General features: G+C 50.7%; 2 protein-coding genes across 3 annotated transcripts in view; both read left to right on the top strand.

The window, feature by feature from the left end:
* Positions 1–27,310, top strand: part of LOC132592710 (uncharacterized) — a 67,690-nt gene that overhangs the window by 38,087 nt on the left and 2,293 nt on the right. The window contains 4 exon segments of the mRNA XM_088676553.1: positions 168–342; positions 16,612–16,785; positions 20,168–20,298; positions 21,205–21,387. The gene's annotated coding sequence lies outside the window, so the exon portion shown is untranslated.
* Positions 204–25,066, top strand: LOC118078815 (uncharacterized). Of its 2 annotated transcripts, XM_088676539.1 has the most exons (4): positions 204–342; positions 3,197–4,843; positions 4,926–4,973; positions 21,388–25,066. In XM_088676539.1, the coding sequence occupies exons 2-4, from the start codon at positions 3,325–3,327 to the stop codon at positions 22,830–22,832; spliced, it is 3,012 nt and encodes a 1,003-aa protein (XP_088532665.1). In that variant the 5' UTR covers positions 204–342; positions 3,197–3,324; the 3' UTR covers positions 22,833–25,066. The 2 variants fall into 2 exon arrangements, with proteins under 2 accessions (XP_088532665.1, XP_088532664.1); XM_088676538.1 differs by lacking the exons at positions 204–342; positions 3,197–4,843; positions 4,926–4,973 and having other exon boundaries at positions 21,388–21,453; positions 21,538–25,058.

The raw sequence follows: 27,310 nt of genomic DNA, 5'->3' as shown, positions 1-27,310 counted from the left end.
TTTTCCTCTCTCTCAGGCTTCCATCTTGAAAGTGTCTTTCCCACTGCCTGGTTCATTGAGGATGAGGATAATGTACACCTGTCATCAGAAACACGGGTGCAGAGTCCCTGGAAAGGCTCTCAGGATTGATATAGAAGTTGAAAGCATTTCTGTTCCTCTTATTGTAGGCAGTGACAGAGAGTGACTGACAAGCTGAGATACAACCCATCAGCATCCGATGACAGTGACTGCATGAATCTTCCCAGTCAAAGGACCCATTTTCATGATAGACAGTGCCTGTGGCTGGAGGCTCTACACGCAGAGAGTGCCTATTCGGGCCAAAGACTGCCAGTTTTAGCACAGGTGAGGCGTGTGACCTCCCCAAAATTACAGACTGTTTGTGAATTAGAATTTGTGGGTGGGATTATAGTTTACGGCAACCCTGTGACTTTCTCCACCCATAATGTTTTGAGATCTGATATTGCAGTACAAATCCAAAGTAACTACAAAAAAATCACAATATAAGAATAACAACAACAACAACAGATAGTGGTTCATTTCCATGACCTCTGGTGGAAGAGCGTTCCACAGGGTGGTTGCCACCACCGAGAAGGCCCTCTGCCTGGTTCCCTGTAACCTCATTTCTCACAGGGGTGGGGTGGGGGGGAGGGACACTAGCAGAAGACCCCCGGAGGAGGACCTCAGTGTCTGGGCTGAGTGTTGGGCTTTAGGTTGCAGATTTTTCTCCTCCATAATGATCTCCAGATCAAGTGCGACATATAATTAGCAGAGTAGGAGAAAACAGCAGCAAAAAAATTCAATCAGCAGAGAAATTTGTTACTGAAGGTTAATAAGCATAACAGGAGCAAAAAATTAACTTACAATAAAACCCTAACTTAGCAAACCAAAACAGCACTCAAGTAAGAAACACACAAGCAGAGTACAGTACAGAATAGCAGAATAGGAAGTGGGAGCAGGCGCCTTTCAAGCTTCATCTGGTTCCCAAATAAAAGTAAGGATCTCCTTCTATCTCAGGTCGGGGACAGAGGGTGGCGCTAAGGAAGGACTCATTGCCACAGCCCTCCTTGGTGTGTGGAGTCCCCAGGGCGCAATCCTTTCCCTGATGCTTTTCAACATCTTTATGCGCCCCCTTGCCCAGATTGTCCGGAGTTTTGGGCTGGGTTGTCATCAATATTCTGATGACACCCAGCTTTATCTTTTGATGGACGGCCGCCCTGACTCGGCCCTGGACACACTGACCAGATGCTTGGAAGGTGTGGCTGGATGGCTGCGTGGGAGAGAGTTAAGCTAAATCCTTCGAAGACAGTCCTCTGGCTGGGTCGGGACGACATGGAGTTGGGGAGCCAACTCCCATCTCTTGTTTTGTTGTTGTTTAGTTGTTTAGTCGTGTCGGACTCTTCGTGACCCCACGGACCATAGCACGCCAGGCACTCCTGTCCTCCACTGCCTCCCGCAGTTTGGTCAAACTCATGTTCGTAGCTTCGAGAACACTGTCCAACCTTCTCGTCCTCTGTCGTCCCCTTCAACTAGTGCCCTCAATCTTTCCCAACATCAGGGTCTTTTCCATGGATTCTTCTCTTCTCATGAGGTGGCCAAAGTATTGGAGCCTCAGCTTCACGATCTGTCCTTCCAGGGAGCACTCAGGGCTGATTTCCTTAAGAATGGATAGGTTTGATCTTCTAGCAGTCCATGGGACTCTAAAGAGTCTCCTCCAGCACCATAATTCAATTCCCATCTCTTGCCGGGGCTCAATTAGTGCCAGCGCCTTCTGTCAAGAGTTTGGGTGTAACCTTCGACGCCTCCCTTTCCATGGAGGCGCAGGTTACAGCCACAGCAAAGGTGCCATTTTTCCATCCCCACCGTATCAAGCAGTTGGTCCCTTACCTCTCTCACCCTGATCTGGCCACAGTGATCCATGCGACGGTCACCTCCAGGCTTGATTATTGTAACTCGCTCTATGCGGGGCTGCCCAGAAACTCCAGTGGGTGCAGAATGCTGTGGCGAGGCTCCTTACGGGGTCCCTGCCATGGGACCACATTCATCCAGTGCTTTACCAGTGGAGTCCAGGATCAGATTTAAGGTGCTGGTTTTGACCTTTAGAGCCCTATGTGGCCTAGGATCCTTGTACCTACCGGACCGCCTTTAGGGGATTAGGTACTACTGCTCCCCTAACACCCCAAGACATCCTATTATTATGATATTTAAGATGGATCAGGAATAAATTCATGTCCCCAGAAATAAGACATCTGCTGGCCATTAATGAATCAATACTACATGTTCAAGGTTGAAGTTTCCCTTAAGTGCAGTTATCCATTTGCCTTTAATATCCAGCTTTTTCAGTGCCAAATTAGGATAGTCCTGCGTCAGAAGATGGGCACGAGATCAGGCAGCACATCATTATTATAAAGAACAATGGAGGTGGGTGTTTCCATCTGGGATTCCCATTTGCCAGTTGCTTTCCTTCCGCTTCTCCTGCTCTTTCAACAGTGGAATTTGCTACCAAGGAGTGTGGTGGAGTCTCCTTCTTTGGAGGTCTTTAAGCAGAGGCTTGACAGCCATATGTCAAGAATGCTTTGATGGCGTTTCCTGCTTGGCAGGGGGTTGGACTGGATGGCCCTTGTGGTCTCTTCCAACTCTATGATTCTATGATTCCATGCAATGCGAGGCATGTAGAGCGAGGTCCATCTCCATCTCCAAGAACAGGAGCTTTCCTAAGCACCCATTCAGCTGACCCCAAGCGCCAAGCCTTGTCACTAGTTCTCTGACTGACCCAGACCACAGTCCCTGGGAAAGACGTAGACCTGGGTCTCACAGAATGGTCCATATGGATTCATGAAGATCTAGAGGTGGAAACGGGGTGGATGGAGGATTATGATGCAGAGGATGGGAAATGTCCAAAGGAACAATGAAGCGGAGAAAGAGAGGGCCTGTTGATGGACAGAGAGCAGCTGCCTTTCCTGTGAGGAAACAATGGATTTGAAAAGGCTGTATTCCCAGATCATGCTGCTTTATTAACGATGATTGAGGACTATGAAAGGTTGCTGATGCATTACTATCATTTGATGACATTGCATCTTCATTTCCTAAAATCTTGGAACATGGGTGGAGAATGTAGGAGACATCGAAATAAGAGAGGGTGCTAATGGCACTTGATGTGTTCTTTTTTTCTTTGTTCTCTTCCTTGAAACCCAAACAGGACTTCTTCTCAGCCCATTCTGAGGAAAGCGATGGAGAAGACAAGTCAGAATTTCGGGGGAGGGAGCAACTTTCATTTCACTAGAAAAAAACGTTATAATGTGTGAAATGTGGAATATGCTTCACTGAATGAGCACACATAGCTCACATCAACTATCTCAAAGAGCGAAGAAACCATTTAAAGGTATGGAGAGTGGAAAGAGTTTCACTGATAGTGGAACACTTAGAACACACCACGGGACTCACATGGGCAAGAAAAGATTCCAATGCAAGGAGTCTGGAAAGAGGTTCAATCAGAGGGGAAACCTTAATATACATCAGCGGACTCACACAGGAGAGAAACCATATGAATGTATGGAGTGTGGAAAGAGCTTCAGTTTAAATGCAAACCTTAGAAGCCATCAACGGACTCACACGGGTGAAAAACCATATAAATGTATGGAGTGTGGAAAGAGCTTCAGTGGGAGTGGACAACTCAATAGACATCTACAGACTCACACAGGGGAGAAACCATTTAAATGCATGGAGTGTGGAAAGAGCTTCAGTTTAAATGCAAACCTTAGAAGCCATCAACGGACTCACACGGGTGAAAAACCATATAAATGTATGGAGTGTGGAAAGAGCTTCAGTGGGAGTGGATACCTTAGAAGCCATCAACAGACTCACACGGGTGAAAAACCGTATGAATGTATGGAGTGTGGAAACAGCTTCAGTTTCAATGTGTCCCTTAGAAGCCATCAACGGACTCACACGGGAGAAAAACCATATAAATGTATGGAGTGTGGAAAGAGCTTCAGTCGGAGTGGATACCTCAGAAGACATCAACGGACTCACACGGGTGAAAAACCGTATGAATGTATGGAGTGTGGAAAGAGCTTCAGTGGGAGTGGAGACCTTAGAAGCCATCAACGGACTCACACGGGTGAAAAACCATATAAATGTATGGAGTGTGGAAAGAGCTTCAGTGGGAGTGGAGACCTTAGAAGACACCAACGGACTCACACAGGAGAGAAACCATATAAATGCATGGAGTGTGGGAAGAGTTTCAGTCACAGTGGTCACCTCAATATACATCTAAAGACTCATACAAGAGAGAAACCATTTAAGTGCATGGAGTGTGGGAAGAGCTTCAGTCAGAGTGGACAACTTAGAAGCCACCAGCGAACTCACACGGGAGAAAAACCATATGAATGCATGGAGTGTGGAAAAAGCTTCCGTTTCAATGCAAGCCTTAAAATACATCAACGGACTCACACAGGAGAGAAACCATTTAAGTGCATGGAGTGTGGAAAGAGCTTCTGTCAGAGTGGACACCTTAGAAAACATCTACAGGTTCACACAGGGGAGAAACCATTTAAATGCATGGAGTGCGGAAAAAGCTTCTGTCAGAGTGGACACCTTAGAAAACATCTACAGGTTCACACAGGGGAGAAACCATTTAAATGCATGGAGTGCGGAAAGAGCTTCAGTTTAAATGCGTCCCTTAGAAGACACCAACGGACTCACACAGGAGAGAAACCATATAAATGTATGGAGTGTGGAAAGAGTTTTAGTGATTATGCAAACCTTAGAAAACATCAACGGACTCACACAGGAGAGAAACAATATAAATGTATGGAGTGTGGAAAGAGTTTCAGTCACAGTGGAAGTCTTAGAAAACACCAGCAGACACACAGGGAAGAAACCATATAAATGTATGGCATGTGGAAGGAACTTCAGTCAGAGGGGAGCCCTTGATTTACATCAAGAAACTTACACAAGAGACAAACCATATAAATGTCAGGAAAGTAGATAGAGGGTCAGTTCTAGTGGAAGTCCTATATCAACAGACTTATGAGCAGGAAGAACTTTAATGGTTTAATCATAGAAACCCATCAACAACTCAAGAGGAGAAGCAGTTTAAATGGAAAGATTTGCAGAAAGTGCTTTTGTTATAATGGAGTGTTTAAGAAACATCTTGGGACTCTCAAAAGGGAGAACCCATTTAGATGTATGGAATGTGGGACGTGTTCCTCTCAGGGTCCACTCTTTTCTTCACAGCAATGAACTCAGCAGGAAATCCTTCTTAAAGCATGATGTGTATGTGTGAGGGACAGGGGATATCGCGAAGTCCCTCCCCTCCTGAGTTCAAGCCCAGCACTGACCACAGGGGAAAGCAGAGGGAGCTCTGATTCCAGTGGGGAAGCAGGAAGTCGGGTCCGAGGCTCAGGCAAGGTAGCGGAGCCAGGGTCCCAGGTGGGACAGGAAGGGGCAAGTAAGGGGGGGAGACCCATCCCTCCAACGCCAGAATTACGCAGAAAGAGGAGGGGCAAGAGAATGGGGCTTCCGAGGCTTTTGTGCTGGGGAAAGACGCGCCAAAAGTCATTCGGAGGTTCTGATACCGACTGACCACATCACTCCGTGTAAATAGCAATGACTTCAGCACTGTAAATACGCAGCACCAATAAAAGAATAAAATGCAGAGCTGCGTAGCGTCGTTACTCTGAAGTAGCCTACTCCGGCCACTGTGACAGCAACCTCCGAATCCTTTTTTGGGCTACTTTGGAGTTGCCGGGATGAGTGTGTCAGAGGCGGAGAGATGGCGGCAGATCGCGGAGCAAGCACAGGAGGAGCTGCAGCAGCTGACGCTGCAGGCACAGGGAGAATTAAAGGCAGCTAAAGAAGAGACTAAGAAGGTCCAGGACGACCGGCTACAACTTGCGGAACAGGTGAGAGCGCTTCAGGAAAGAGAGCAGCAGTTAAGGGCGGTGGCGGTAGACCTCCAAAGCAAGCTGGATGCAGAGAAAGACAAGGCGGGAGGGGCCCCCCAAGTCCAAGTGCTGCCAGGAAGGAGAGCCGGGACCCTAGTAAGCAAGTTCAATGGAGACCCGAGGGAATATCATGGCTTTGAGACTGAGATCGTGTATGCTCTTGAGCTGCACCATAATGAGTTCCCTGATGATGAGCACAGAGTAGCGTTTATTGTGGAACATCTCACCGGGGCAGCCAGGGAGTGGCTAAGACAGTTAATCGCAACCAAGAATCCTTGCATGAAAAATGTCCAACAATTTCTAGAAGGTTTGAGGACGATGTATTCGTCCGATAGTCATATGGACCAGACTAAGGAGGAACTTCATAATTTACGCCAAGGAAATATGACAGTTCGCGCATATTGGGCGAAATTCACCATGCTGGTGCACAGACTGGGGTGGGTACTGGAGTCCCCTCCTATGCAAGCGGCGTTCTACTTGGGTTTGCACGAGGAGGTGAAGGATGAGCTCTCGAGAGGTCCAAAACCCAGTACGATGGATCAGCTGAGCAAAGCGGCTCTGGCGGTGGGGGTGAGACAGGAATCCCGGTGGAACGACAAGCAAGCAACGCGCGCAAAGCGGGCTTGGTTCCCACGGTCGCAGGAGAAGCCACTCCCCCAACAACCCTTTCAAGCCACGCCTGGGGCCAGCCAGGACCAGGAGCCCATGCAGATTGATAGCGCGCGCGCGCGGGCTTTTCAAACCCCAGCGGCGCCAAGACGCAAGGAGGGAAGGGGCGGGAATTGCTTTCTCTGCAACTCCCCCCAGCATCTCGTCAGAGACTGCCCACATCGCAGGGAGTGGCAAGGAAAGGCGGGAACGGTGGTGCCCTCCCCCACTGACGCAGCACCACAGCAGGGAAACGGGAAAGCCTGGCTGCAGGAGACAAGGGGCAGCAGCCAGGCACAGTCAGCAGACAACAGCCCCAGCCCACCCACCCGCACAGAGAGGAGCAGAGCCAGCCCACCCCTCCCAGAGCAGGAGTGGTTCTAGAAGTCACGCTAACGCTCCCAAATGGCTATCCACTGACAGTCCTAGCCTTAATTGACAGTGGTGCCTCAGCCAACTTCTTCTCGAGAAACTTTGCAGAAGAGCACCAGATCCAGCTTCTGCAGCTGGATTTTCCTCTGCACGTGGCAACCATTGACGGCAGAGAGCTGCTGGGAGGGGCCATCACACATCAACCCCCCCCCCATGAGAATGACGGTGGGAAGGCACTCAGAGACACTGGCGTTCAACGTCACCACCATCTCAGACCCCCCCCATCGTCTTGGGCATGAGCTGGCTGGCGCGCCACGACCCCTCCATCAGTTGGCACCAGAGATGCATCACGTTTGGGTCGGACTTTTGTCTGGAACATTGCATGCAGCACCAACCAGGGGAGGGGCCTCCGATAGCCACGGTGGCCACCATGCATGTCAAAGGGGGTGAGGCGATACCCAAGCCGTACTGGGACCTGCAGGAGGTCTTCAGCGAAGCGGAGTCCGACCACCTACCACCGCACAGGCCTTTTGACTGCCAGATCAACCTGGTGCCAGGGGCGACGATACCCCCAGCCAAGCTGTACGCCATGTCAGACCAGGAACTGGAGGATCTGCGCGCTTTCATCGACAAGAACCTCAAGCGGGGGTTCATCAGAGAAAGCAAGGCAGCAGGGGGCAGCCCGGTCTTCTGGGTGGACAAGAAAGACACGCAACAGCGCCGTCTTGTGGTGGACTTTAGACGGCTGAATTCGGTGACAGAGCCAGTGGCTTTCCCCATGCCCAGAGTGGACGATCTCCTGACAGCGGCACGCAGGGGCAAGATTTTCACCAAGCTGGACCTACGGGGGGCGTACAACTTGATCAGGATCCGGGAGGGCGATGAATGGAAAACCACGATGTTCACGCCTCTGGGCTCTTTTGAATATCTGGTGATGCCCTTCGGGTTGCAAGGGGGCTCAGCATGCTTCCAGGCCTTCATGCACCACGTCCTGGGGTCCCTCCTCTTCAGGAAATGCTTGGTCTTCCTAGATGACATCCTTATCTATTCAAATGACCCAGTGCAGCATGTGAAAGATGTCAGGGAGGTGTTGCAGCGCCTGAAGCAGAACCACCTGTATGTGAAGCTGGAGAAGTGCAAGTTTCACACCAAAGAGGTAGACTTCCTGGGCTACAAGCTGTCAGACAAGGGGCTGGCGATGGACAAGAACAAGGTGCAGGCCATCCTGGACTGGCACAGCCCCAGGACGCGCAAAGATGCCCAACGCCTACTAGGCTTTGCCAACTTCTACAGGAAGTTCATCAAGAATTTCTCTCGCGTTACGGCTCCCATCACTGACTGCCTGAGAGGCAAGCAGAAGTTCAGGTGGACACCAGAGGCGCAAGCAGCGTTCGAAAGCCTCAAGAGGGTGTTCGCCTCAGACCAGAACCTGTTCCACGTGGTTCAGGACGCGCCCCTACGCGTGGAGACAGATGCTTCTGATAAAGCTGTGGGCGCCATTTTGTTGCAACTGGACGCCAACAGGGAGTGGAGACCCTGTGCCTTCTTCTCCAGGAAGCTGACACAGCCTGAACGCAACTACACAGTGTTTGATAGGGAACTTCTCGCGATCCACGCTGCGTTCTAGCACTGGCGACACTTCCTGGTGGGCGCAAAGCACCCCATCCAGGTGTGCACAGACCACAAGAACCTGGAGTTCTGGAGAACTGCCAGGGTGCTCAACCAGCGGCAGATACGGTGGGCAGAGTTCTTCTCGAACTTCAACTTCTCCATCCACTACATCCCGGGAGAGCAGAATGTCAGGGCGGATGCCCTCTCCCGCAAGCCAGAGTACATGGAGGAGGAGGCGCCACCAGCACCCAGGCACATTTCCCCCCCGTCAGCATGGTCATGCGGAGCAGCAGTGGTGAGCGAGGCAGAACTCACAGCACTGACGGCAGCGGATGAATTTGCCAACCGCATCTTCAGAGAACTGAGAGGGGGGAGGGAGCAGGCAAAAGACTTTGCAGAACGCAGGGGGCTGCTTTTCTACAAGGGTGCACTGTACCTGCCCACCACCCAGCTGAGACGTACAGTCCTCAAGCAGATGCACGACAACCCAACGGCGGGTCATTTTGGAAGGGACAAAACCGCCCACCTAGTCATGAGACACTTCTGGTGGCCAGGGGTGCGGGAAGATGTTCGAGACTATGTACGGGGCTGTGACACCTGCCAGCGGGCAAAGGTGGTCAGAGCAGCGCCACCAGGATTGCTGGAGCCCTTAGCCACCCCACACAGGCCGTGGGAAGTGGTGTCCATGGACTTCATCACAGATCTGCCTTCTTCCAGGGGCAAGACCGCAGTGTTGGTGGTGGTGGACCTCATGTCCAAAATGTGCCACTTTATACCGTGTGCCAGGGCGGTCTCGGCAGAAGAGACAGCCAAACTGTTTGTTGACCACGTATTCCGACTGCATGGCTTACCCTTAAGAGTTATTTCGGATCGTGGCCGCCAATTTGTTTCCAGGTTCTGGCGGCGGCTCATGAACCTCCTGCAGGTGGAGGTCAGCTTGTCGACAGCTAGACACCCGCAGACCAACGGACAGGCGGAGAGAGTCAACGCCATTCTGCAGCAGTACCTGAGATGCTACGTCAGCCAGCGGCAAACAGACTGGGTGGATCGACTGCCACTGGCAGAATTTGCCTACAACAATGCGGTGCACGTCTCCACAGGGGTGTCGCCCTTTAAGGCCAATTACGGGCGCGACCTCAGATCTTTCCCAGAGAGGGAGGGGGAGGAGGAGGAGGAGGGCCCACAGGCTGAGGATTGGGCAGAGGAACTGGAGACGGTGCACCAGCAGCTCAGAGAACACTTGGAGAGGGCCAAGGAAGCGTACAAAAGGGGGGCAGATCGCCACAGGCGACAAGGGGAGGTCATCAGGGTGGGGGACAAGGTTTGGTTGTCCTCGGAGGGCCTTCCCACCAGAGGGAGGTGCAAAAAGCTGGCGCCCAGAAGGCTGGGCCCCTTCACAGTCACGCAACAGGTCAACCCGGTGGCATACAGGCTGGCACTGCCAGAGGACATGAGGGTGCATCCAGTGTTTCATAGATCGCTGCTGTCGCCGTACAGGGAAAGCAGCAGGCTCCGAGACAGCGAACACACCCCCGAGGGAGGGGGGGAGAGGGGAGGCAGGGAGCAACTCAATGAAGCCACGGCCATCCTTGATTCACGGAGGGGGGTGGGGGGCCTGGAGTACCTCATGGCAGGGGAGGACGCTCCGCCCTCCCAGAATGAATGGGTCCCCGCCACTCAGATACAGGAGGAATTCTTGGTGGAAGAATTTCACGCCCTCTTTCCCCACAGACCCAAGCCCTGGCACATGGAAAGGGAGGGGGAGGAGGAGGAGGCACGGGAGAGCAGCTCACCATGGCGCTGGGAGGCGGAGTTTGAGGAATCGGGAGACGAGATATGGGTGTCACCAAGATCCACCCAGTCAGAGGCAGAAGCAGATTGGCAGCACATTTTTACCCCCACCAGCTCAGACGCCACGGACTTTTTGGGATTCCAGTCCTCCCAGGCGGAAGGGGGGGCCTCGCAGGACTGGGCGGAGGTGTTCACACCAACGGGCTCGGAAAGCACTGAGTTCCTAGGCTTCCAGTCGTCACCGACACCTGGGGGGGACCTGGGGAGGGGAGAAGGGGAGCTTGGGAGGGGGGTGGATGTGAGGGACAGGGGATATCGCGAAGTCCCTCCCCTCCTGAGTTCAAGCCCAGCACTGACCACAGGGGAAAGCAGAGGGAGCTCTGATTCCAGTGGGGAAGCAGGAAGTCGGGTCCGAGGCTCAGGCAAGGTAGCGGAGCCAGGGTCCCAGGTGGGACAGGAAGGGGCAAGTAAGGGGGGGAGACCCATCCCTCCAACGCCAGAATTACGCAGAAAGAGGAGGGGCAAGAGAATGGGGCTTCCGAGGCTTTTGTGCTGGGGAAAGACGCGCCAAAAGTCATTCGGAGGTTCTGATACCGACTGACCACATCACTCCGTGTAAATAGCAATGACTTCAGCACTGTAAATACGCAGCACCAATAAAAGAATAAAATGCAGAGCTGCGTAGCGTCGTTACTCTGAAGTAGCCTACTCCGGCCACTGTGACAGTATGTAAAGTTCTTGTGTTCATATGTAAAACTGAAAAGTAATGAAATATTTAAGGCAATGTCTCAAAATAGTGAGTATAATTTTAGATGTTAGATACCTTTTGATAGAGAGGGAAAATCTGGATTGCTGGTGGGGAGTGAGGATTAGGGCTGTGCGATATATTAATATCTCGTCCAATACCGATTTCTAGACCACATTGTGATAACCTTTGTAAAACAATTGATATGGCAATAAACCACGAATCACAGCGTGTGTTTCGAGGATGTACCTGGAAGCAGCCGGCAGAAAACTTTGCTTCGTGAAGCCCCTGAAGATGCCAAGTTGCTGACTTCCCTCCCAGACGACAGGAAGCGAAACACACACCTCCATTGCCCTGTGTCGTTCCAGCCTCTTTCCTCCCTTGCTCCCTTCTGCCGGTTTCTGTGCCTGACCTAGATATACTGTGGGTGTATTTTTTTACTGCCAAAACTGGATTTTGTGCCTCACTGGGGACCCACTGAGAACTGTATGCTTTGAACCCTCAGTAAACTATAACTGAAGAAGTCCTACTGTCCCTGCGTGTGTTTTTGACCTCAGCATGGGGATTGCTCCACACGTGGCCCCTACCCCGCTGATACTTAGTTTATGCCCTGGAATTTCTGTACTCAAGCATGCAAGGTGTGTGTGTGTGTGTGTGTGTGTGTGTGACTGGTTTTTCCACCAAACTCTGTCCCCCCTCCCCCCACCACATGATCTCCAAACACTGCTTTTTCACTAGAACTTATCCCTGCCTCCTACGCATTCTGAAGAAAACTTAAAATTCTGTAATTTAATGGGAGATTCCCCGCCCCTAAGCCTAATTGCAAGAGGGGGACGGAGGGGCTGCAGGTACCAGGGAAGTCTCCTGGGGGGGGTCCATCTTCACTCATGAACCCCATGGGGCAGCCCCAGAGCTGCTGCTTATTCCGGGGTTAGGGGATGATAGTACTTTTCCATTGTCCCAGAAGTTATTATTCTTCCAGCTAGAGGACCACAGTGCATATTGTTATTGTACTGATTTGATTGCTGCTGCTGCTGCTGCCATGGACTGGCAGGGTGAAAGGGGGGGGAGGCACCAGATGGGGAACCGACCAGGGAAGAAGGCTTGGATCTTGGGTATTGTATGCCCCCAAAGGCTATCCAAACTCCTAGCTCTAGGTCTAGCCAGTGTGGTGTAGTGGTTAAGAGCGGTAGGCTAGACTGGTAATCTGGGGAACCGGGTTTTCGTCTCCGCTCCTCCACATGCAGCTGCTGGGTGACCTTGGGCTAGTCACACTTCTCTGAAGTCTCTCAGCCTCACTCACCTCACAGAGTGTTTGTTGTGGGGGGAGGAAGGGAAAGGAGAATGTTAGCTGCTTTGAGACTCCTTAGGGTTCTGATAAAGCGGGATATCAAATCTAAAATCCAAACTCTAGGTCTGGCCAATAAAAGGCTGATACGGTAGCCGTTGGGGTCCAGGCTGGTTCTTTCTTTTTCACCTCTCCTCTGGAAAAGTGCTCTTTCTTTTGGGCTTTGATTACTTCTGCCTCCTTCAGTGCCCACGGCACCATCAACGAGGTACAATACTTTCCTTTGAACTTCTGTAGCCATGTAGGGCTCTCTCTCAGGACCGCTACCCAGGAGTCGGCGTATGGAAACTGCTCCCAACATCCAGGGTGTTTTGTCACACTTCGAAAGATCTGGTTGGTTAGGTCCAGGTCCTACGAGCCCGGGGGGAGGGGGGCTGTTTGCAGGGAGTTCTCAGTCATTTGGGGTTCATCCCTCCACCGTATTTGCGTTTGAATTTGCCAAAATTATTCACCATGCCTTGTAATGGAGTCCATTCCTCCTATGAGTGTGCCCCCCCATTATGCCTCCTTCAGTGCCCACTGCACCATCAGCGAGTTACAAAACTGCCCCCCCCCCAATTCCTGGTGTTAACAGCACCAAGACCTAAAACATGGATGGAGCATTCTGAGGTCATGCCGTGGGGTGGGGGAAGGAAGGATTTTGCAAAGTAACCATTGGGGGGGGGCACTTTGCAGTTGGATTGCTGGGATCAGCCCCTCCCTCGCTCTCCTGATCCCCAAAAGGAAGAGGGGAGGGGGAAAACCTCACTCCCCCCCACTAAATTCCTCACCTCCCGGAACATCCTTGTCTCACTCCGCCCCCTCAACCCCAAATCCCCTCCCCAATATGTTGCTCCTCCTCCTCGCCATCTGGCTTCTGTTCCGGGAATTGGGGGGGGGAGCCCCCTCCCAAACTGCCTGCTTCTCCCGGAAGTGGCACTTCTACGCCGGATTGCTCCTCTGCGCCGTAGCTCTAGGGGCGCGCGCTTTCGGAAAGGGGAGGAGGGGCGGCAGGGAACCCCCCCCCCCGGTGGGAAAGAGAATCGGGAGCGAGGGAAAAGAGGTAAAGGGGCCGCAGGGGGGGAGAGAAAAGGACCCAGAGACCCCCGCCAGCTCACCAGAGCGCCATTCGTGGTTCCCGTCAGCATGGTGTCGATACCTGCACGGGTGCTGCGTAGGGGGCTTTCCTTGGTCCCTTAGGCGCCTTGACAGGGATGCCCCCCTCCCCACGAGGACCCCCCTTGCCCCGTTTTCCCCAGGGTTTGCGGGCGCGAACTACGCCTGGATGGAGACCCCCCCCTCGTCCCTTCTCTACTCGTCTTTGGGGGGGGTCTCCGGATGGAGATACCAGGGGCGCGGAGGGGAGACACAGGGAAAGAGAGGGGAGGTCGAGGAAGTGGGGGGGGCATCCCTGGGGCAGGGAAGGGCAGCATTGGCAGGGGGGGGAGAGAAGAGAGAGATCGGAAGACCAGATTTTAGGGAGACGTCCCCATCGTGGAGAGGGGGGGAGGCCCCCGAACGACCGTCCGTCTTGGTTTCTCCCTCCCACCCAGGAACCTGCCACCCCGTCAAGGTAACCAGAGAGGGACACCTGGAAAGGGGGGGGTCCAGTCCCCCCACCCCTTCCTTCCTTCCTGTATGCTCTTCCCACCCCAGAAGCCCCTTCCCTTCCCTGCCCAGACTCATAGGTTCTTCCAAGTCCTACTGTTATGTATTAAGTTAACTGCAGTTCTTACCCTGCCCATTTTTGCTGCAGTTCTCACTCAGGTCCACAACATGCAAATGAAGGATTGAGAGTTCTGTTCACGGATTGGGTAGCTAGAGGAAGTTTGTTACTGTTGCAAGTTACAGAATACTACCATGTTTCCCACATTTTAAGACACCGTCTTATATTTATTTTACTCAAGAAAATAAGCCTATGGCTTATTTTCGGTGGGGTGTCTTATTTTTTTTAATTAAGCAATCTACATTTTGACATTTGGAGCTGGGCGCTCGTCATACTTTTTCACCGGTGAGCGTGGTCAGAGCCAGGAGCACGCCCAGCGCTGCCCGCGCTCCTCCTGGGGCCGCCACGCTCAACTCCCGTGCCCAGCCAACCCAGAGACCCTCCCCTCATTGCCGCCAATGCCGTGGGGCATTTCTTTTCATAGAATCATATGATTCTATGCCTCTTTTCAGGAAGAGGAGGCAGACGCCCGGAACCGGCTGCTGCAGCTGGGCCAGGCGGAGGCGAGGCCACTGCTTGCCCCTGGGGGCTGCGGAGGCGGCTGGGCGGGGACAGCCGGACCCCAGCCGGGTAGCAGCAGCAGCGGGAGGACGAGTATGGTGCTGCTGCTGGCCATGGCAGGAGGAAGCAGGCGCCCGAAAGCGGCAGCTGCTGCAGCCCCGACAGAGCGCGCAGCAGCGCCGCTCGTCCCGGGGCAGCGGGACCCAGCAGCAGCGCCGTCCTCATCCTTCCGCTGCTGTTGCTGCTGCTGCCGGGCCAGCTGCTCACCCCGTTCCTGGGGGTCGCAGAGGAGGCTGGGCGGGGACAGCCGGACCCCAGCCGGGTAGCAGCAGCAGCGGGAGGACGAGTATGGTGCTGCTGCTGGCCACGGCAGGAGGAAGCAGGCACCCGAAAGCGGCAGCTGCTGCAGCCCCGACAGAGCGCGCAGCAGCGCCGCTCGTCCCGGGGCAGCGGGACCCAGCAGCAGCGCCGTCCTCATCCTTCCGCTGCTGTTGCTGCTGCTGCCGGGCCAGCTGCTCACCCCGTTCCTGGGGGTCGCAGAGGAGGCTGGGCGGGGACAGCCGGACCCCAGCCGGGTAGCAGCAGCAGCGGGAGGACGAGTATGGTGCTGCTGCTGGCCACGGCAGGAGGAAGCAGGCACCCGAAAGCGGCAGCTGCTGCAGCCCCGACAGAGCGCGCAGCAGCGCCGCTCGTCCCGGGGCAGCGGGACCCAGCAGCAGCGCCGTCCTCATCCTTCCGCTGCTGTTGCTGCTGCTGCCGGGCCAGCTGCTCACCCCGTTCCTGGGGGTCGCAGAGGAGGCTGGGCGGGGACAGCCGGACCCCAGCCGGGTAGCAGCAGCAGCGGGAGGACGAGTATGGTGCTGCTGCTGGCCACGGCAGGAGGAAGCAGGCGCCCGAAAGCGGCAGCTGCTGCAGCCCCGACAGAGCGTGCAGCAGCGCCGCTCGTCCCGGGGCAGCGTATCCCCCCAGCAGCGCCGTCCTCATCCTCCCGCTGCTGTTGCTGCTGCTGCCGGGCCAGGTGGAGGCAAGCCGCTGCTCGCCTCGTTCCTGGGGGTTGCAGAGGAGGCTGGGCGGGGACAGCTGGAGCCCAGTCACGCAGCAGCGGAAGGACGAGGACGGCACTGCTGCTGGGTCCCGCTGCCTCGGGAGGAGTGGCACTGCTGCGCGCTCTGTCGGGGCTGCAGTAGCCGCCGCCTTCGGGCGCCTGCTTCCTTGCCGCGGCCAGCAGCAGCACCGTACTCCACCTCCTGCTGCTGCTGCCCGGCTGGGCTCCGGCTGTCCCTGCCCAGCTGCCTCCGCAGCCCCCAGGGGCGAGCAGTGGCCTCGCCTCCGCCGGGCCCAGCTGCAGCAGCCGGTTCCGGCCGTCTGCCTCCTCCTCCTGAATAGAGGCAGACGTCCTCCTCCTCCTGCGGCCAGTGTGCTGTGTCCCACTGGCTGGCTGGGCGCTAGCGGTCTCACTCCGCGCAGCGCAGAGGTATGGCTTATTTTCAGGGGGTGTCTTCTATTTAACAAATACTTTAAAAGCCTGCTATGGCTTACTTTATGACTACGCCTTAAAAAGGGGGAAACACGGTATATTAGCCAGTTGGCTAAGCTACTGTTCAGCCTGGACTCAGAGCTAGAATAAAGAGCTGGTTGTTTTGAGAGCTGTGTCTTCATCCTTCTTACCCACTATTCAACACCAACCATTGTGGTCCTCCTGGAGAGGAGAGGAAATCCCGAGAGGAAGCGGCTCTTTGTTTCCGCAATCCCACCCTGGAAACAGCCAGAAACCTTTTCCTCTCTCTCAGGCTTCCACCTTTAAGTGTCTTTTCCACTGCCTGGTTCATTGAGGATGAGGATAATATACACCTGTCATCAGAAACACAGGTGCAGAGTCTGTGGAAGGGCTCTCAGGATTGATAGAAGTTGCACCTCAAAAGCATTTCTCTTCCTCTTTTTGTAGGCAATGTCAGAGAGTGACTGATAAGCTGAGATACAATCCATCAGCATCCGATGACAGCGACTGCATGAATCTTCCTAGTCAAAGGACCCATTTTCATGATAGACAGTGTTGTGGCTGGAGGCTCTACACACAGGGTGTGCCTATACGGGCCAAAGACTGCCAGTTTTAGCACAGGTGAGGCGTGTGACCCCAAAATTACAGACTGTATATCAATTAGAATTCATGAGTGGGATTATAGTTTACAGCAACCCTGTGATTTTCTCCACCCATAACATTTTGAGATCTGATATTGCAGTACAAATCCAAAGTAACTACAAAAAAATCACAATATAATAATAATAACAACAACAGCAGCAGCAGATAGTGGTTCATTTCCTTGACCTCTGAAGGAAGAGTGTTCCACAGGGTGGGTGCCACCACCAAGAAGGTCCTCTGCCTGGTTTCCTGTAACCTCATTTCTCACCCGGGGGGGGGGGAGGGGGGACTAGCAGAAGACCCTCGGAGGAGGACCTCAGTGTCTGGGCTGAGTGTTGGGAGTGGAGATGCTCCTTCAGGTCTTCAGAGCCAAGAATGGGTTTTAGCTTGCAGATTTTTCTCCTCCATAATGATCTCCAGATCAAGTACGACATATAATTAGCAGAGTAGGAAAAAACAGCAGCAAAAAAATTCAATCAGCAGAGAAATTTATTACTGAAGGTTAATAAGCATAACAGGAGCAAAAAAAAAGCAGCAAAAAATTAACTTACAATAAAACCCTAACTTAGCAAACCAAAACAGCACTCAAGTAAGAAACACACAAGCAGAGTACAGATGAGCAGAAAAGGAGTGGGACCAGGCACCTTTCAATACTGTAATTTATAAACAATTCAATGGCAGAGTAACCTTGGGACTGGATAACAAGCCTGGCTCACTCCAGTTCCAACCAGCTTCATCTGGGAACACAAGGAAGGATCTCCTTCTATCTCAGGTCGGGGACAGAGGGTGGCGCTAAGGAAGGACTTGTTGCCGCGGCATTCCTTGGTGTGTGGAGTCCCCAGGGCGCAATCCTTTCCCCCGATGCTTTTCAACATCTTTATGCGTTCCTTTGCCCAGATTGTCCAGAGTTTTGGGCTGGGTTGTCATCAATATGCTGATGACACCCAGCTTTATCTTTTGATGGACGGCCGCCCTGACTCGGCCCTGGACACACTGACCAGATGCTTGGAAGCTGTGGCTGGATGGCTACATGGGAGCTGATTGAAGTTAAATCCTTCGAAGACAGAGGTCCTCTGGTTGGGTCGGGACGACATGGAGTTGGGGGGCCAACTCCCATCTCTTGCCGGGGCTCAATTAGTGCCAGCGCCTTCTGTCAAGAGTTTGGGTGTAACCTTCGACGCCTCCCTTTCCATGGAGGCGCAGGTTACAGCCACAGCAAAGGTGCCATTTTTCCATCCCCACCGTATCAAGCAGTTGGTCCCTTACCTCTCTCACCCTGATCTGGCCACAGTGATCCATGCGACGGTCACCTCCAGGCTTGATTATTGTAACTCGCTCTATGCGGGGCTGCCCAGAAACTCCAGCGGGTGCAGAATGCTGTGGCGAGGATCCTTACGGGGTCCTTGCCATGGAATCACATTCATCCAGTGCTTTACCAGTGGAGTACAGGGTCAGATTTAAGGTGCTGGTTTTGACCTTTAGAGCCCTATGTGGCCTAGGATCCTTGTACCTACCGGACTGCCTTTCCTGGTATGCCCTGCGGAGGACCTTAAGGTCCACAAATAACAACACATTGGAGGTCCTGAGCTGCAAGGAGGTTAGGTTGGTCTCAACTAGGGCCAGGGCCTTTTCAGCACTGGCCCCGACTTGGTGGAACGCTCTGTCACAAGGGACCAGGGCCCTGCGGGTTTTGACATCTTTCCACTGGGCCTGCAAGACGGAGCTGTTCCACCTGGCCTTTGCTTTGGGCTCAGTCTGACCCTTGTGTTCCCCCCCCTTATGGTTTTGATTTATGGGCTACTATTAAAATGAGGCTGCATTTTAAATTGTATTTTAACCCGTATTTTAATTAACTGTTTCTTTCTTTTTCTATTACGTTTTATTGGTGTTAGCTGCCCTGAAACCATTTCTGGCCAGGGAGGGTGGGGTATCAATTAAAATTTATTAATATTATTATTCTTAACCTCATAACAACTTATCCCACCACCTGCTCTCAGCAGAAAGGAAACTGCCTTATCAGCTAAAATGTTCCAGTTAGAGAATACAACAACTTTGAATCGCAGAGTAAAACTACCAGAACCTTCTTGAACCAATAGACTAGGAATCATCTCTCTACATGAGACCAATACTTTTCTCTGCCTGAAAAATGCAACCGTGACACTTTAAAGGTCAGCACCAAGAGTTGGAATTGTGCTCGGAAATGCGCTGAGAGCCAGGGAAGATCCTTTAGGACCAGTGATATGTGGTCCCGGCGGCTGCTCCTAGGTCCACATTATTTGGAGTTTTTGAGTCACCTTCAAAGGTAGCCCCATGTTGAGCACATGGCAATACTCTAAGCAGGAGATAACCAGAGCATGCACCACTCGGGGGGGGGGGGGAGAGAGTCTGCAGGCTGGTAGGGTCTCAGCCTGTGTACCAGACAGCTGCCCTGGACCCAGAACTGACCTGCGTCTCCATGGACAGCTGTGAGTCCAAAATGACCCCCAGGCTGAGTACCTGGTCCTTTAGGGGCACAGTTAACCCATCAGGACCAGGGAGTCCCCCCCACCTGCCCGCCCTCTGTCCCCCCAAAAGGTTACTTCTGTCTTGTCAGGGTTCAACCTAAATCTGTTAGCCGCCATCCATCCTCCAACCACCTCTGGAAATGCGCACAAGGAATTGCCTGCCTTCACTGGTTCCAATTTAAAAGAGAGGAAGATCTGGGAATCATCCACAGTTTCAGTTCCAGGATGAGGCCTGAATCCCAATTGGAAGGATAATGGTGGCAGAAGCTTTCCTGGTCCTGCAGCCCACAAAAGTTCCAGGCACAATACTTTCATTAGCTTTGAAGGGGCCATAGGATACTTGGTGGTCTTTCCTTCAAAAGGCAAATACGGTATTTGGAATACTTGACGTATGGTGAAAATAGGACTTCTGTTTTCCTTATTCAACATCGGACAGACTTTGATACACAGGTCTGAGCTCATCTCTCCATCCGAAACTGCTGTGTTAGCAGCAATGGAAGCCTGGGCAGTGTGGTTGGGGGTCCTGGGCTGCCTAGACCCCCTTCTCAGCCTGGCTGATATGGTCCCAAGGAAAGCAGAGCAGTAGGTTTGGCACCAGATTAGCTGCAGGAGTTTCTGGAAGGAGGTGTGCAGGACACCATCCAACGGTCTTAGAGAGGTTCTCCTCCAGAGCCTTTTCTTCTCCTGAGGATAAACCACGAGGCAGCGGAGGTTTAGAATCAGGGTTTTCCTTCTGGGTGGGCACCCTTCCCCGGGTGACAAGCCCCACCTTCCCTTCACTTTCCTCTGCAACAGGGACAGAATCTGCCTTCCTGACTGAGGGATTCACTATTGTTCTCATCCTCTCCATCCACCAGGGCCTGCCTTCACCTGCAGCAGAATTCCCCAACCCACCAAGGATTTGAGACCCATCAGCTATCCTCACCTGGTTTAGCCGGCCGGTTGAAGCCGTTGCTTGGATCCTGGCCCCTGTTGCATGCTGACACAGGTGAGCGCTCAGTGCAGGGTGGGAACCCCCCCCCCCAAAAAAAACAAACATGTCGGCCACCAAAGGTACTACTGCTCCCCTAACACCCTAAGGCATCCTATAATTATGATATTTAATATGGATCAGGAATAAATTCATGTCCCCAGAAATAACACCACTTCTGGCCATTAATGAATCAATATTACATGTTCAAGGTTGAAGTTTCCCTTAAGTACAGTTATCCATTTGCCTTTGATATCCAGCTTTTTCAGTGCCAGATTAGGATAGTCCAGCGTCAGAAGAGGGGCACGAGATCAGGAAGCACATCATCATTATAAAGAACAATGGGGGTGGGTGTTTCCACCTGGGATCCCCATGTGCCAGCTGCTTTCCTTCAGCTTCTCTCCTGCTTTCTCCATGCAGTGTGAGACATGCAGACAGAGGTCCATCTCCAAGAACATCAGCTTTCCTAAGCACCCATTCAGCTGACCCCAAGCACCAAGCCTTGTCACTAGTTCTCTGACTGACCCAGACCACAGTCCCTGGAAAAGATGTAGACCTGGGTCTCACAGAATGGTCCACATGGACCTCCTGAGGCCAATGGGACTGTGCAGGGGATTAATGAAGATTGAGAGGTGGAAACGGGGGTGGATGGAGGATTATGATGCAGAGGATGGGAAATGTCCAAAGGAATGATGACCCGGAGAAAGAGAGGGCCTGTTGATAGACAGAGAGCAGCTGATGATTGAAGATTATGAAAGGTTCCTGGTGCATTGCTATCATTTGATGACATTGCATCTTCATTTCCTAAAAGCTGGGAACATGTGTAGGAGGTGGGGGAATGTAGGAGACGTTGAAATAAGAGAAGGGGCTAATGGCGCTTGGTGTGCCCTATTTTCTGTGTTCTCTTTCTTGAAACCCAAACAGGACTTCTTCTCAGCCCACCCTGAGGAAAGTGATGGAGAAGACAAGTCAGAATTTCGGGGGACCGGGCACCTTTCGTTTCATTAGGAATAGACATCAAAATGTGTGAAATGTGGAATATGCTTCACTGAATGAGCACACATAGCTCACATCAACTATCTCAAAGAGAGAAGAAACCATTTAAAGGTATGGAGAGTGGAAAGAGTTTCACTGATAGTGGAACACTTAGAACACATCAGCGAACTCACGTGGGCAAGAAAAGATTCCAATGCAAGGAGTCTGGAAAGAGCTTCAATCAGAGTGGACAGCTCAATATTAATCTACAGACTCACACAGGGGAGAAACCATTTAAATGTTTGGAGTGTGGAAAGAGCTTTAGTCGGAATGGAGACCTTAAAATACACCTGCGGACTCACACAGGGGAGAAACCATTTAAATGTATTGAGTGCGGAAAGAGTTTTAGTCGGAATGCTGACCTTAAATTACACCTGTGGACTCACACAGGGGAGAAACCATTTAAATGTATTGAGTGCGGAAAGAGTTTTATTCGGAATGCAGGCCTTAAATTACACCTGCGGACTCACACAGGTGAAAAACCATATAAATGTATGGAGTGCGGAAAGTGTTTTAGTCAGAATGGAGACCTTAAATTACACCTGCGGACTCACACAGGGGAGAAACCATGTAAATGTATGGAGTGCGGAAAGAGCTTCAGTTGCAATCTAACCCTTAGAAGACACCAACGGACTCACACGGGTGAAAAACCGTATAAATGTATGGAGTGCGGAAAGAGTTTTAGTCAGAATAGAGACCTTAAATTACACCAGCGAACTCACACGGGAGAAAAACCATATAAATGTATGGAGTGTGGAAAGAGCTTCATTTCGAGTGGACAGCTCAATATTCATCTACAGACTCACACAGGTGAGAAACCTTTTAAATGTATGGAGTGCAGAAAGAGTTTTAGTCAGAATAGAGACCTTAAATTACACCAGCGGACTCACACAGGTGAAAAACCATATGAATGTATGGAGTGTGGAAAGCGCTTTAGTGAAAATGGAAACTTTAGAAGACACCAACGGGTTCACACAGGGGAGAAACCATTTAAATGCATGAAGTGTGGAAAGAACTTCACTTTCAATGTATCCCTTAGAAGCCATCAATGGACTCACACAGGTGAAAAACCATATAAATGTCTGCAGTGTGGAAAGAGCTTCTGTCAGAATGCGGGCCTTAAATTACACCAGCGGACTCACACGGAAGAGAAACCATATAAATGTATGGAGTGCGGAAAGAGTTTTAATGATAATGGATACCTTAGAAGACACCAACGGACTCACACAGGAGAGAAACCATATAAATGTATGGAGTGTGGAAAGAGCTTTAGTGATAATGGAAAATTTAGAAGACACCAACGGGTTCACACAGGGGAGAAACCATTTAAATGCATGGATTGTGGAAAGAGCTTTAGTCAGAATGGAGACCTTAAATTACACCAACGGACTCACACAGGCGAAAAACCATATAAATGTATGGATTGTGGAAAGAGCTTTAGTCGGGATAGAGACCTTAAATTACACCAGCGGATTCACACGGGTGAAAAACCATATATTGTATATTCCTGCGTATAAGACTACTTTTTAACCCAGGAAAATCTTCTCAAAAGTTGGGGGTCGTCTTATACGCTGGGTCGACATATACGCCGGAATATAAGGTAAATGTATGGAGTGTGGAAAGAATCATAGAATCATAGAATCATAGAGTTGGAAGAGACCACAAGGGCCATCCAGTCCAATCCCCTGCCAATCAGGAAACACCATCAAAGCATTCCTGACATATGCCTGTCAAGCCTCTGCTTAAAGACCTCCAAAGAAGGAGACTCCACCACACTCCTTGGTAGCAAATTCCACTGCCGAACAGCTCTTACTGTCAGGAAGTTCTTCCTAATGTTTAGGTGGAATCTTTTTTCTTGTAGTTTGAATCCATTGCTCCGTGTCCGCTTCTTTGGAGCAGCAGAAAACCACCTTTCTCCCTCCTCTATATGACACCCTTTTATATATTTGAACATGGCTATCATATCACCCCTTAACATTCTCTTCTCCAGGCTAAACATACCCAGCTCCCTAAGCCGTTCCTCATAAGGCATTGTTTCCAGGCCTTTGACCATTTTGGTTGCCCTCTTCTGGACATGTTCCAGCTTGTCAGTATCCTTCTTGAACTGTGGTGTCCAGAACTGGACACAGTACTCCAGGTGAGGTCTGACCAGAGCGGAATAGAGTGGTACTATTACTTCCCTTGATTTAGATGCTACACTTCTATTGATGCAGCCCAGAATTGCATTGGCTTTTTTAGCTGCTGCATCACACTGTTGACTCATGTCAAGTTTGTGGTCTACCAAGACTCCTAGATCCTTTTCACATGTACTGCTCTCAAGCCAGGTGTCACCAATCCTGTATTTGTGCCTTTCATTATTATTTTTTGCCCAAGTGTAGTACTTTACATTTCTCCCTGTTAAAATTCATCTTGTTTGCTTTGGCCCAGTTATCTAATCCGTTTTGAAGTGTGATCCTGTCCTCTGGGGTATTAGCCACCCCTCCCAATTTGGTGTCATCTGTAAACTTGCTCAGGATGCCCTCAAGCCCATCATCCAAGTCATTGATAAAGATGTTGAATAAGACTGGGCCCAAGACAGAACCCTGTGGCACCCCACTAGTCACTACTCTCCAGGATGAGGAGGAGCCACTGATGAGCACCCTTTGGGTTCAGTCAGTCAGCCAGTTACAAATCCACTGAATGGTAGCATTGTCTAGCCCGCATTTTACCAGCTTCTTTACAAGAATATCATGGGGCACCTTGTCAAAGGCTTTGCTGAAATCAAGATAGGCTACATCCGCAGCGTTCCCTTCATCTACCAGGCTTGTAATTCTGTCAAAAAATGAGATCAGATTGGTCTGACATGACTTATTTTTCAGAAACTGACTTTGAGTGATCACAGCGTTCCTTTCCAGGTGCTCACAGACCGTTTGCTTAATGATCTAGAATCTTTCCTGGTATTGATGTCAGGCTGACTGGGCCGTAATTGTTTGGGTCCTCTCTTTTCCCCTTTTTGAAAATAGGGACAACATTTGCCCTCCTCCAGTCTGCTGGAACTTTGCCTGTTCTCCAAGGATTTTCAAAGATTATTGCCAGTGATTCTGAAATCACCTCTGCCAGTTCTTTTAATACTCTTGGATGTAGTTCACCTGGCCCTGGAGACTTGAATACATGTAAACTAACCAAGTATTCTTGTACTACCTCCTTACTTATTCTGGGCTGTGTTTCCTCTGCTGAATCATCTGCTCCATATTCTTCAGGTCGCGCATTGTTTTCTTTTTTGGAGAAGACTGAGGCAAAGAAGGCATTGAGGAGTTCTGCCCTTTCTCTGCCCCCTGTTTGCATTTCACCATCTTCTCCTCTAAGTGACCCCACTGTTTCCTTGTTCTTCCTTTTGCTACGGACATACCCATAAAAGCCATTTTTGTTGCTTTTAACCTCTTTTAAAAATGACAGAATGATCTCGATACGAATCCAAGGCAGACCTTTTAACATCACAGTAATCCAAGTTTATGCACCAACTACCGGTGCTGAAGAAAGTGAAATTGACCAGTTCTATGAAGACCTACAACACCTTCTAGAAATGACACCAAAGAAGGATGTTCTTCTCATTACAGGGGATTGGAATGCTAAAGTAGGGAATCAAGAGATAAAAGGAATAACTGGCAAGTTTGGCCTTGGAGTTCAAAATGAAGCAGGGCAAAGGCTAATAGAGTTCTGTCAAGAGAACAAGCTGGTCATCACAAACACTCTCTTCCAACAACACAAGAGACGACTCTACACATGGATATCACCAAATGGGCAGCATCGAAATCAGATTGATTATATTCTCTGCAGCCAAAGATGGAGAAGCTCTATACAGTCAGCAAAAACAAGACCTGGAGCTGACTGTAACTCAGATCATCAGCTTCTTATAGCAAAATTCCAGCTTAAACTGAAGAAAGTAGGAAAAACCACTGGGCCAGTAAGATACAATCTGAATCAAATCCCTTATGAATACACAGTGGAAGTGAGGAACAGGTTTAAGGATTTAGATTTGGTGGACAGAGTGCCTGAAGAACTATGGATGGAGGCTCGTAACATTATACAGGAGGCAGCAACGAAAACCATCCCAAGGAAAAGGAAATGCAAGAAAGCAAAATGGCTGTCCAACGAGGCCTTACAAATAGCGGAGGAGAGGAGGCAAGCAAAATGCAAGGGAGATAGGGAAAGATACAGGAAACTGAATGCAGATTTCCAAAAAGCAGCAAGGAGAGACAAGAGGGTCTTCTTAAATGAGCAATGCAAAGAAATAGAGGAAAACAATAGAATGGGGAAAACCAAAGATCTGTTCAAGAAAATTGGAGATATGAAAGGAACATTTCATACAAAGATTACCATAATCCAGGACAAAAGTGGTAAGGACCTAACAGAAGCAGAAGACATCAAGAAGAGGTGGCAAGAATACACAGAGGAATTATACCAGAAAGATATGGAGGTCTCGTACACCCCAGGTAGTGTGGTTGCTGACCTTGAGCCAGACATCTTGGAGAGTGAAGTCAAATGGGCCTTAGAAAGCACTGCTAATAACAAGGCCAGTGGAAGTGATGATATTCCAGCTGAACTATTTAAAATTTTAAAAGATGATGCTGTTAAGGTGCTACACCCAATATGCCAGCAAGTTTGGAAAACTCAGCAATGGCCAGAGGATTGGAGAAGATCAGTCTACATCCCAATTCCAAAGAAGGGCAGTGCCAAAGAATGCTCCAACTACCGCACAATTGCCCTCATTTCACACGCTAGCAAGGTTATGCTTAAAATTCTACAAGGCAGGCTTAGGCAGTATGTGGACCGAGAACTCCCAGAAGTGCAAGCTGGATTTCGAAAGGGCAGAGGAACCAGAGACCAAATAGCAAACATGCGCTGGATTATGGAGAAAGCTAGAGAGTTCCAGAAAAACGTCTACTTCTGCTTCATTGACTATGCAAAAGCCTTCGACTGTGTCGACCACAGCAAACTATGGCAAGTTCTTAAAGAAATGGGAGTGCCTGATCACCTCATCTGTCTCCTGAGAAATCTCTATGTGGGACAAGAAGCTACAGTTAGAACTGGATATGGAACAACTGTTTGGTTCAAAATTGGGAAAGGAGTACGACAAGGTTGTATATTGTCTCCCTGCTTATTTAACTTATATGCAGAATTCATCATGCGAAAGGCTGGACTAGATGAATCCCAAGCCGGAATTAAGATTGCCGGAAGAAATATCAACAACCTCAGATATGCAGATGACACAACCTTGATGGCAGAAAGCGAGGAGGAATTAAAGAACCTTTTAATGAGGGTGAAAGAGGAGAGCGCAAAATATGGTCTGAAGCTCAACATCAAAAAAACCAAGATCATGGCCACCGGTCCCATCACCTCCTGGCAAATAGAAGGGGAAGAAATGGAGGCAGTGAGAGATTTTACTTTCTTGGGCTCCTTGATCACTGCAGATGGTGACAGCAGTCACGAAATTAAAAGACGCCTGCTTCTTGGGAGAAAAGCAATGACAAACCTAGACAGCATCTTAAAAAGCAGAGACATCACCTTGCCGACAAAGGTCCGTATAGTTAAAGCTATGGTTTTCCCAGTAGTGATGTATGGAAGTGAGAGCTGGACCATAAAGAAGGCTGATCGCCGAAGAATTGATGCTTTTGAATTATGGTGCTGGAGGAGACTCTTGAGAGTCCCATGGACTGCTAGAAGATCAAACCTATCCATTCTTAAGGAAATCAGCCCTGAGTGCTCCCTGGAAGGACAGATTGTGAAGCTGAGGCTCCAATACTTTGGCCACCTCATGAGAAGAGAAGAATCCTTGGAAAAGACCCTGATGTTGGGAAAGACTGAGGGCACTAGGAGAAGGGGACGACAGAGGACAAGATGGTTGGACAGTGTTCTCGAAGCTACGAACATGAGTTTGACCAAACTGCGGGAGGCAGTGCAAGACAGGAGTGCCTGGCGTGCTATGGTCCATGGGGTCACGAAGAGTCGGACACGA

This window comes from Zootoca vivipara, chromosome 9 (genome assembly GCF_965207765.1).
Source record: "Zootoca vivipara chromosome 9, rZooViv2.hap1.1, whole genome shotgun sequence".
In the NCBI taxonomy this organism is placed as follows: domain Eukaryota; kingdom Metazoa; phylum Chordata; class Lepidosauria; order Squamata; family Lacertidae; genus Zootoca; species Zootoca vivipara.
This window is presented reverse-complemented; position numbering and strand designations above follow the sequence as displayed.

Bases quoted from the DNA above. Each gene is read 5' to 3' on its own strand.
- LOC118078815 (XM_088676539.1), top strand. From the start codon at position 3,325: ATGAGCACACATAGCTCACATCAACTATCTCAAAGAGCGAAGAAACCA. The intron at 4,844-4,925 runs GTCTTAGAAAAC...GTCAGAGGGGAG, and splicing joins GAGTTTCAGTCACAGTGGAA to CCCTTGATTTACATCAAGAA. The intron at 4,974-21,387 runs GTCAGGAAAGTA...AACCATTTAAAG, and splicing joins AAGAGACAAACCATATAAAT to GTATGGAGAGTGGAAAGAGT.